Below are 10,929 nucleotides of genomic sequence, written 5' to 3' on the forward strand. Positions count from 1 at the left end.
CCGCCTGCCTCTGCCTCCCAAGTGCTGGGATTAAAGGCGTGCGCCACCACGCCCGGCTACTGTTAACTCTTAAGTGGTCTCTTATCACAACATCTAGCTTTTTTCTGTGTGGCGGTTGTGGAGGAGAGGGGGATGGAGGAGGAAGAGGAGAGCAGATGAACAGTTTAGGGTCCACAGGTGTCTGGTTTCCTAAGTCAGGACTTGTGTTTGCAGCTGGTTGGTAAGACTGCAAAGAACCTCCCTGTTAGCATAGTGACGGATTGTGTCTTGACTGCCTTTGTCTTTCAGGTGACCATAGGACGGGGATTTAGTGTCACATACCAGCTTATATCAAAGGTTTGCCCTCTGATGATTTCCCGAAGCCACTGTGTTCTGAAGCAGAATCCTGAGGGACAGTGGACCATTATGGACAATAAGGTACAAGAGCTCACACAACCTAAGGCTTCTATTGAGTTGTGTGGATTTTTAACAATTGTATATTATTTTAACTTATGTGTGCTTTGGGGAGGGACGGTATGTGAATGTCCGTGCATGTGCCAGCCCAGCCTAGTGTTGCCAGATCCCTCTGGAACTAGAGTTGAAGCCGTGGGCCACTCTGTGCATTCTGGGAACTGAGCGGGAGATGTGTGATGCTCTTAACCACTGAGCCATCTCTCCAGCCCAGGATTTTTCTGCTTTAAACATCTTTTTTTGATTTTTGATTTTTGTATTATTTGCATGTGTCTTTTATGTACATTTGTATGCAGAGGCTTGAGGCTAGAAGACAGGTTTGGGTTCTCTAGAGCTGGAGTTACAGGCAGTTGGGAGATGCCCTGTGTAGGCGGTGGATGTTTCCAGAGGATCTAGGGTTCTCTGGAAAAGGAGCAAGCCATCACTTCAGTTCCCTTTAAATACAACTTACAGTCAGTGGCTTGTTAGGACATTTACAGAAGCCTGGACCGAGGAAACAGGTAAGGTGCCCCAGCATACGCAAGCACCCTGAGGGATGATGAAAACGGGCCATGGATAGGGGGCTTTTTTTTTTTTTTATAGATGGGAGTGGGGGAGGTCTTGTTATGTAGACCAGGTTAGCCACAGATCATCTGCTGCTTGGTGATTTCTACCTTTGTGTGATAGAATCTGGCTTCTTAGGGTCTTCTGCTTGGATAGTTAAGCTTCAGGTCTGCTAGTGTCAACAGCAACCCGTGGCCTTTATCAGACAGACATGTTTTATTTTACGTGTATGGGTGCTTTGTCTGCATGTGTGTCTGTGGACTACATTCATGCAGTGCTTGTGGAAGCCAGAAGAGGGAAACAGATTCCCTGGAATTGCAGTCACAGATGGTTGTGAGCCACCTTATGGGCTGGGAATTGAACCTGGGTCCTCTGCTTTTAACTACTGAGCCACCTCTCCCGTCTGGCATACCTCTGAAGAAGTTGGATGACGGGCTGAGGGCATGGCTCAGCAGGTAGAGCTCTTGCCACACGAGCATGAAGACCTGAGTTTGGCTCTCCAGGACCCGTGTTAAGGCCGTGAACTACCTGTCTCATGTCTATAATCCCTGTGCTCCTATCGCAAGATGAGAGGCAGAGGAGAATCCCCAGAGCAGCAGCTGTGAGACCCTGTCCCATACCAGGGGGAGGGGGCCTAAAAATATTGGATGTAGTATAATAAAATTAAGATATTTCTGTTCCTCAAAAGACACCATTAAGAAAAAGATGAGCCCAAGGTGAAAGTGATTGCTGTATATTCACAGTTGATGACACCTGGGCATGTGTGTACAGAATTCCAAATTGGGTTTTCCCAAAAGACAGATATAACCCAGTTTCTAAAATAATGAAAATAGGGACATCACAAAATAGTGTACTGAATTCCCACCATCCACGAGAAGTTGTTTAATTCAGTGCTCAAGGAAATTCAAATCCAAACCACAAGGGAATGCCACCACACATTCTAAAGTGGCTAAACTAAAGACTGGTGACACTGGGTACCAGCTAGGATGAGGGACAAGGACACTTTCTCCTTCAGAGGGAAGGCCAGTAGGCACAGGTACTGTGATAGTCTGACTCATCCCACTGTGTGTGTGTGCTCGTGTGACCGTGTGTGTGTCTGTAGGAAACATTTGTGATGCCCACCCACAGTAGAATGTATAAATATTTATTTCTACGGTGTAGTTCTACAGTGCACACTACTGTGCTGACCATGGATGAGTCTTAGAATCGTGACATTAAGTGAAAAAGGCTTCGCAGCAAGTTGGCACACATGCTAATATTTGCCTGTAACCCCAGAACTGGGCGATGGGGCAAGAGATTCTGACTCCCACACTAACCTGGGTTATATTGCCAGACGCTGTCTCAAAGAAACAAAGTAAGGGGTTAGGGAGATTGCAAGACAGGCAGTCTATGTGTCTAAAACCAGAGCTGTGGAGGCAGGCAGGAAGAGAGGGAGTTCTAGAACTCACGGTCTTATCAGTCAGCCTGATTGCTGAGTTCTAGCGGTGAGAGACCATGCTCTTGCCCTCAGAAGGCCTGGGTTCAGTGCCCAGAACCCACCTCAGGCACGTCACCTGTAACTCCAGTGCTGGGGATCCTCTGACCTCTGTAGACATTTGCACTCAAAGGTGCCCTTTTAGCACTGGGGAGGCAGAAGCAGGGAGATTTTGTGAATTTTGGGCCAGCCTGGTCTACAAAGCAATTTTTTAGGCCAGCCAGAGCTATAGAGTAAGATCCTGTTTCAAAAAAATAAAAATAAAAGTAAAAATAAATATAAAAGCAAAAATAAAAGCAAAAGCAAAAGAAAGCCAGGCAGCAAGCAGAGGTTCACACCTTTAATCCCAGCACTCGGGAGGCAGAGGCAGGCGGATTTCTGAGTTTGAGGCCAGCCTGGTCTACAGAGTGAGTTCCAGGATAACCAGGGCTCCACAGAGAAACCATGACTTGGAAAACAAAAGCAAACGGCAAAATAACAATTGTAAGGGGAAAGGGTGCTGCAGAGATGGCTCTGGTTAAGAAAGCCCACTGCCCAGTGGACTCAGTTCCGAGCATATACCGTGGTGGCTCACCACTGTCCGCAGCTCTGGGTCTCGGGAGTCTGATACTCTCTTCTGACCTCCATGGACACCAGGTATGCACAGACATCCATATACACAGAATATACACATGCAGAGTGAAGAGCACCTGAGGAAAGCACTCAGTGCTGCACTGGCCTCGTACACACGTACACATAGAGAGTATGATTTATATGGTGTCCAGAACTAGGTGAAGCCATTGTGCCAGGATCCTAGTCCCCTTGTGAGGGAAGGAGGGACGGGGTCATTGGATGCTGTGAAAAGCTTTTAAAGCCACGTTGTAGACAGGGCTGAGGTGTACACCTTGTGATTCTTCATCTAGCTGTACATTTATGATTTATCCATTAACATTGCGTACTGTGCTTTGTTCAAGATATTTAAAATATTGACTTGATACTTTTAACAGATTGCTAACCTAAAAAGTACACTGTAAATGTCAGTCTTGTGTCAGTTCAGCAGTGAGTTTAATCTCTAGTCTTTCCCAGTGTTAGAGTCCTCCCAGGATCTGGTTAGCTCTACAGTCTGTCTCAGGGCTTGTCACTCCATTTAGCTAACCCGCCTCCACATGGCACCCTTTGCTGTGCTGTAGGATTCCATTCTTAGCTGTTTCCTTGTCCTGTTTTTTCCACAAATAGCTGCTAAAAGCTATTTTGTCCTTGGTGTCTTTACCTGCTGTCTTACTTGGGGTTTTCATTGCTGTGAACAGACACCATGACCACAGTGACTCTTTTTTTTTTTCCTTAAGACAGGGTTTCTCTGTGTAACCCTGGCTGTCCTGGAAACTCACTTTGTAGACCAGGCTGGCCTCGAACTCAGAAATCCGCCAGCCTCTGCCTCCCGAGTGCTGGGATTAAAGGCATGCACCACCATGCCCGGCTTAAACATTGGTTAGATGCCCACACCTGGCCACAGCGACTCTTATAAAGGAAAATACTTAATTGGGACTGGCTTACAGTTTCAGAGGCTTAGTCCATTGTCATCATAGTGGGGAGCATGGCAGCAGGCAGGAGCCAAGAGGTCTACATCTTGATCCACAGGCAGTAGGGAGAGACTTGTCACACTGAATGCAGCTGGAGTGTAGGAAACCTCAAAGCCCACCTCCCTAGTGACACTTCCAACAACAAGGCCACACCTCCTAATAGTTCCACTCCCTATCCAAGCATTCAAACACATGATGAGTCTATGGGGCCATTCCTGTTGATACCTGGTAGGCTGGTGAGCACAGAGGTAAAGTGATATCAGTTATGCCAGGTAGTCTTCTAAGTATGCAACACATGCTGAATTCACTCAGGGATCACCAGAAAGATTATCATCTGATAGACACAGGAACCAAGTCTGCCCAGTGTCATTCAGCTCTTAAGTGGTGGACACATTGCCAATGCAGGCAGTCTAATCCAAGACTCCAGTGTTGGGCTTGAACCGGGTCTTCCTATGCTACCCCAGAGCTCAGCCCCTCCCCATCCATGTTCTCAACAATGTCATTTCACTGAGACAAGAAGTTCGGGATCTGAGACTTACGGTATTGGAGTGCTGTGCTGTGCATTTTACAAGACTTCTCATTGTGTAGACAAAACTGAGACACAGAGGGGTTGCGAAAAGTATGTAGCTAATAGAGCCAAGCATTGGATTTGGTCTGTGAGCCCAAGGGAGAGCCCCAGCTCTGCTTGCTACACTACAGCTCAGGTACACGGCTACTGGTGTTCCTTGGGTCAGACTCCGCAGTACACCTGTACTGTCCTCTTAGCATTTGTACACTGTCAAGGGCCCGCGTGCAGAGCGTGGGTGGCTCCTGCCTGAGCCTGGCCATGGTTGGCTGTGCCGCTGCTTCCCTCCCTAGGAGCGGTTTCTCCAGTCTTGCCGCATTGCCGGAGTTTAGGTCAATAGAGGGATTGAGTTTGAGTGTTGTTGAGTGTGTCGCTGGGTTTTAGAAAGGAGAGCTTGGCCTGTTACACAGGCGTTCTCTGTGGAGATATGAAGGTGACATAGGTAGGAAGGCAGAGCACTGTGTGCGCGGTGCTCTTTCCAGAGATGGTGCTTTACGACCCTTTCATTTCTGTTTGTTCTCAAGGGTTTTCCTTCTGAAAAGGCAGAAGGTTTTGCAGCAGCAAGAGAGAGATTCCATTAAGAGGAGGGAAATTGTGAGCTTATTTTTGTTTTTCTTTCTTTTTCCCCAGAGTCTGAATGGTGTTTGGCTGAACAGAGAACGTCTGGCACCATTACAGAGTTTTTGCATCCGTAAGGGAGACCATATCCAGCTCGGTGTGCCGCTGGAAAACAGGGAGACGGCGGAGTATGAATACGAAGTCACTGAAGAAGACTGGGAGAGTCTGGCTCCCTGCCTTGCCCCGAAGAATGACCAGAGAATGGAAAAACATAAAGGCTCGAGAACTAAGAGGAAATTCAGTTCGCCTGGGTTAGAGAATCTTCCAGCAGAGGGCTCCTCAGATCTCAGATGCCCACTGACTAATGTCTCCAGTAAACCCGTTGAGCCAGAGAAGTTGCATGGCACAGGTGACGCAGCGAGTCAGTCCTTGGGATGCTTGTGTCCTGCGCTGAATTCTCTGAAGGCGAGTGAGAGGGCTGCCGGGCCTCATGCTTGCTCTGCTCTTCCAAAGGTCCTTGAACTCAGTTGTCCTAAGAAGCAGAAGGCCTGCAGACCATCCGCATCTCAGAACAGCTTAGAACTGTTTAAGGTGACCATGTCCAGGATGCTGAAGCTGAAAACACAGATGCAGGAGAAGCAGATAGCTGTCCTAAACGTCAAGAGGCAGACTCGGAAGGGGAGCTCAAAGAAGATCGTTAGGATGGAGAAGGAGCTGCGAAACTTACAGTCTCAGCTGTATGCAGAGCAGGCTCAGCAGCAAGCCAGAGTGGAGCAGCTAGAAAAGACTTTCCAGGAGGAGGCCCATTACCTCCAGGTACCTTAGAGGCTGGAGGCAGGGTGTCCCCGAGTGGGCGGGNGGGCGGGCGCTTCAGGAGCTCCTGCCTAGAGTTTTCTGTGACACAGGGACTGAATGCTAAGTGCAGGAGACAGAGTGAGGGTGGAGCTTGGGAAAGATTGGGGTTTCAGCACACTGGTGAGGTCAGGAGCCAGGCAGGCTGCCGGGGTGAGCAAGGTGACTGAGCAGGCAGCCTGGGGACAGCTGGGCTCTGCGTCAGGGAGAGGTTGGATGACGGCTAGGATGCCAGGAGACCGTGTCCCCAGGGCTTTGCTCTTTGCTGTCAGAGCAGGTGCAGGTCAGCCAGGTCCCCTGTGTGTACATGGCAACACTTTGGCACTGCGATTGGCTCTGGCTCCCCTGGGGAGTGGGTGGCAGCAGCAGAGAATGGTTTTGTTCCTGTCCTGACCAATCAGAGCGCCACGGAGGTGTAGCTGGCTGAGTGACAAGCCACTGTCACCCTCCTGGAAGGTAAAAGAAGGAAGTACCTGAGTGGACCAAATGTGTCCTCAACTCTAAATCATTTGCTTTGCTGACAAGCTCTTGCATAAAGCTTCAGGCTGGAGTTGATCCTGTTCCTGCTTAAAATGTCAGTTCCCGTGTGGCAGGAACCGTGTGGGTCACACCCCAGCTGCTTAGGTAATGGCGAATGTCAGGAATTCCCTATTGTTGACTTAAAACCAAAAAGGACCAGTCACAGCTGAAGTGCAAAGGTGGTGGTTTATCTTGCTTGGCTCTCTCTGGGCAAGGAACAGCCTGTAGTGGTGCTGACTTGTTTCTGAAGAGTTTATACTTTTCTTTCTAACCTCTGCTATCTCCTTGAGCTGGTAGGGTTAGCAAAAGCCATGGATTACACTATGGGCATGCTTGGTGGGTGTTCATAGCTTCTGCTCCCCTTGTTCAGCGCAGACCACTGTAAGTTAACAGAGGGTGAGACTCTCTGTTTAGGGTGTCATGCCATCACTGAGCAGAATTCTCTTTAAAGGATAGTGGGTTCAGAGAGGAGAGTGTGCCTGGAATTACTATCCATGGCTACTCTGTGCTGAAGGGACAACTGCGAAGTCTTTCCTGGGGCACACGGTTAAAGGCAGAAGGGACTGGTTGAGATGCATGCCTGATGCTGCGTGGGAGCTCAGCTCCCTCTGCCCTCACGGGAACCTGGCCTGACATTGGGTTTGGAATTCTGCTTGGTATTAAAAACCCAATTTTTTTTAATCATTAAGTAATTTGTGTTCCCTATTAGCACATTGGAAGAATGTTTGGCACATCAAATTCCAAATGAGTTGAAATCCCCCACCCTGTAGGTAATCCCTAAGAACAGAGACTGCCTGAAAGAAGCTGGCGGAAAGAAAGGCAGCGGAGGCTCAGGCCAGGGCAGAGAGTGCTTGGAGAGGGTGGGCGGTGCGGAGGGACAAGACAGGGAAGGAGTGTGGGGCCAGCCTTGGGGATGTATCTGAGTTTGGATGTTTGTGGCTCTGTTCTCAGACTCCATTTATTTGAGTATTATGGCAATAAAAGCAACTTAAGACTGTCACTCCGTGGTGCTTCAGAGCTGCCTGAAGCCCACTCCTGAGGCGGGTGATGGTAGTGGAGCAGATAATACTGCTCACATCCCTTGCTGAGAGCAGTTTGAAGTAAACTGGGGTCTTCATGCCCGCTTCCTGCCCCATGTTCCTTGTGGTGACGGCTCCTAGGTTTTGTTATCTTACCCCCTTGACTGCAGAAACCTTCCATTTCATTTTGGCTTTTCAGGGTTTGGAGAAAGAGCAAGGAGAGTGTGACCTGAAGCAACAGCTGGTGCAGGCCCTGCAGGAGGTAACATAATCTCTCCCCCTTCCTTCCAGAGGCTGTGGTGGTTGTGAGTGGGGAGCAGCTAGGCACCACATGGCCACTAGCTGCCTCTGCCTCTGAGCCACTCGCATGTGTTACCGCCAGGCTGCAGATAGAACAGGTGCCAGATGCTTACACCATCAGGCTGGAGATTTGGAGCTTCACAGACACACACCAGATCTCATCGTGGAAGCTTACGGCTTCATCACGGCGCCTGGTGATGACAGAAGAGCCTGTAGACGCTCTCTGGGATGGGGCTCTACTTCAGATTAGTGGGGGCAACAGTTAGCCATGCCTGGGCCTTAGGGCCCGAGAGCGCCTGTGTGCCTCCCCATTCCTACACTGTGGCATCCAGAAACCATTCAAGAGGATTCTCCTCTAAAAACAAAACAAAACCCTATTAACAGAATAGTGCTCCTTCTGGTGTGAAGTTCTCCAACAGACCGCCAGTGGTTTATTTCACTAAACCCTAGTGTTGGGGCCGGCCAGTGGCTCACATATCCGGGTTCGAGCCTGGAAGGCATCTTGGAATCTGGAAGAAAAGAGGGAGCCTAGGCAGGTTGAGAAATAATGGAACCAAGACAACTAGTCTGCTCAAGGTTCACATGTTTAATGGTGGACATGCTTTATAAAAGGGGGGGGGGAGTCCATTCCCGCCAGTTCATCCCTGGAGCCTGGAACCAGCTGCAGGTGATGTTGGCGCAGGATAGGGGGAGGTCTCCGGAATAGCTCCGGGGCCTCTCAGAAGGTAGCAGTATCTTGAAGAGGAACAGTGGCAGTGGCAGAACAATAGAGTGATCTAGGGAGGAAGGCTCCACCCTAGGTGATCTCCTTAGTGGCAGCAAAGTCAAGTTCTGGCTCAGCCTGCTTCAGGTTTATGGGAGGCTACACCCTAGGGCTTGACTGCCTTTTATGTGCTCTTCATACCTTTAAATCTTGCTTCAGCTGGGTATGGCAGCACACACCTTTAACCTCAGAGGCAGAGGCAGGTACATCTCTTGAGTTCAAGGCCAGCCAGGTCTACATAGTGAGACCCTGACTCATAAAACAACAAAAACTTGCTTCATCTTTGAGCTTTGACTGTGATCTGTAATTTGGTGGAATTTCAGCCGAAAGGTTAGTAAGATGGTTAAAGTCTCATTGAGCACAGTGAGCAGCTTACATATAATTTGTTCAGGGTTATCTCTCTGTTTGCTTATTACAGACCTATCAGCCTCATCGGTACTAACAGTTATGTGAGAGGGAACCTGCCTAGATTTGCTTGTGGGTAGATGCATAAATGGCTTCAGAAATAATTAGGTGAAAATTCTATTTGGATTTTATTTTTTGAACTTATCTACTTCATGGGTTGAAAGGATAGGCATTGTTCCCATCTGAGTATTTAAATATATGTTTATTTTACTGTCTGTGTGTGTGTGTGTGTGTGTGTGTGTGTGTGTGTGTACAAGCATTCACATGGCACTGGAGACTTGGTTGCCAGCACTCAGACAGCATACAGCCCCTTTAACTCCAGCTTCCGGAGACTGGATACAGTCTTCTGCCTCCCAAGTCATGTGAACATGTATGGCTTATACTCATACACACACAGTAAATAAAGACATTGTGTGTGACCACGGGTGCTTGTGTACCACAGTATGTGTGTGTGACGGGAGCTTTGGGGAGTGGGTTCCCCCCTTCTCCATATGGACTCCAGAAGTCAAACTCAGGTCTGCAGGCTGCACTGCAAACACCTTTACCCAATGAGCCAGCGCACTGGCTTCCTAGTGGGTTTTTTTGTTTGTTTTGTTTTTTTCAAGACAGGGTTTCTCTGTGCAGCCCTGGCTGTCCTGGAACTCACTCTGTAGACCAGGCTGGCCTCGAACTCAGAAATCTGCTTGTCTCTGCCTCTCAAGTGCTGGGATTAAAGGCATGTGCCACCACCGCCCGGCGCTTTCTAGTGTTTTTAAACTAGTGCTTAGATGCTTTGAAACTGGCCAGAGAGTCAGGCTTTGCCCCGCTGTGAGGAAGGCCCAGGGTTTTCTGCTCCCTTGTAGCTCTAGCACCGCACCTGCTCTAACACGTGTCTCGAGGCTTGGTCATGCAGTCACGCATCAGTCTGACATGGTATCAGGGCATTCTTTCTGATGTCGTGCTTGTACTGGTGTGGATGACCCCTTTGAAAATACTCTCTTGTTCACACTGCTAGAAGAACTGTAGAACCCATAGTCACAGTGACACTGCTGCTGGCACTTGGGCGTGCCAGCTCGTAGACGACACTGGCTGGGTTAGTTCCAAAGGACTAATCCATCTGCTGTTCCCTCTCCCCTATCCTGAGCCATCCATCCTGAATAAAAGAAGGCTGGTTTTGAAATTGTCATCACTGGTCCCTAAAGCAAAGCAACCGAGCAGAGGGAGGAAGCAAAGATGTATGGCTAGCAAGAGGGTTGTGACGCAGCTCATCCTGATGGCTTACCTGCTCTTTCTGTAGCATCAGGCTCTAATGGAAGAACTAAATTGCAGCAAGAAGGACTTTGAGAAAATCATTCAAGCCAAGAACAAAGAATTGGAGCAGACCAAGGTACGGGATGGAGGACAGAGTGAGTGCAGTGCGTGTGGCCCAGCATTCTGTAGAGTTCGTGGTTGCTGTGGTGAATGCAGACGGTTGTTCCTTACCTCAGGGAGATAATCTATAGTTACTCACTGTGAGGCAGCATCCCTGTCCTCCTTTGGACCCTGCATGCTAGCCTTTGTCTAGGGGGGAGTCTCCATTAGAAGCTGTCTGTTCCCCATCAGATCAGTAGAATTCTTAAGTTATATGTTGCAAACATCAGTGCCTCCCAGAGCCAGACCAGTAATAAAAGTAAGGGAAGTGGCCTGAGTGTCAGAACACTGGGGGCTGCGAGGCTGGGCGTGCTTCCGCCTCCTTCCCAGAGGGCAGCTCTTCTCTTCTCAGTCAGAAGCCACCCAGCACTGCAAGTCCAGTCTTCTCAGATCCAGTTCTCTCATAGGAGGCAGAAACCCAGATATGTAAGTGAAATGTTTTTCTTTAAGCTTGTGTAACCATAAAATATATACTTAGGCGGAATTGTGATGTTTGAATGTACGTACAATTTCAGGGCCCCGGGTCACAGTTT

At 48.9% G+C, this 10,929-nt stretch overlaps 1 protein-coding gene across 2 annotated transcripts in view; it reads left to right on the forward strand.

Moving 5' to 3' along the window:
- Rnf8 (ring finger protein 8) overlaps positions 1-10,929 on the forward strand; it is a 26,167-nt gene that overhangs the window by 6,143 nt on the left and 9,095 nt on the right. For both annotated transcript variants that reach the window (XM_021149871.1, XM_029470956.1), the window contains exons 2-5: positions 289-417; positions 5,222-5,965; positions 7,739-7,801; positions 10,284-10,373. In XM_021149871.1, coding sequence (XP_021005530.1) covers positions 289-417; positions 5,222-5,965; positions 7,739-7,801; positions 10,284-10,373 — 1,026 coding nt within the window. The remainder of the gene's footprint in view (positions 1-288; positions 418-5,221; positions 5,966-7,738; positions 7,802-10,283; positions 10,374-10,929) is intronic.

Source organism: Mus caroli, chromosome 17 (genome assembly GCF_900094665.2).
Source record: "Mus caroli chromosome 17, CAROLI_EIJ_v1.1, whole genome shotgun sequence".
Lineage (NCBI taxonomy): Eukaryota > Metazoa > Chordata > Mammalia > Rodentia > Muridae > Mus > Mus caroli.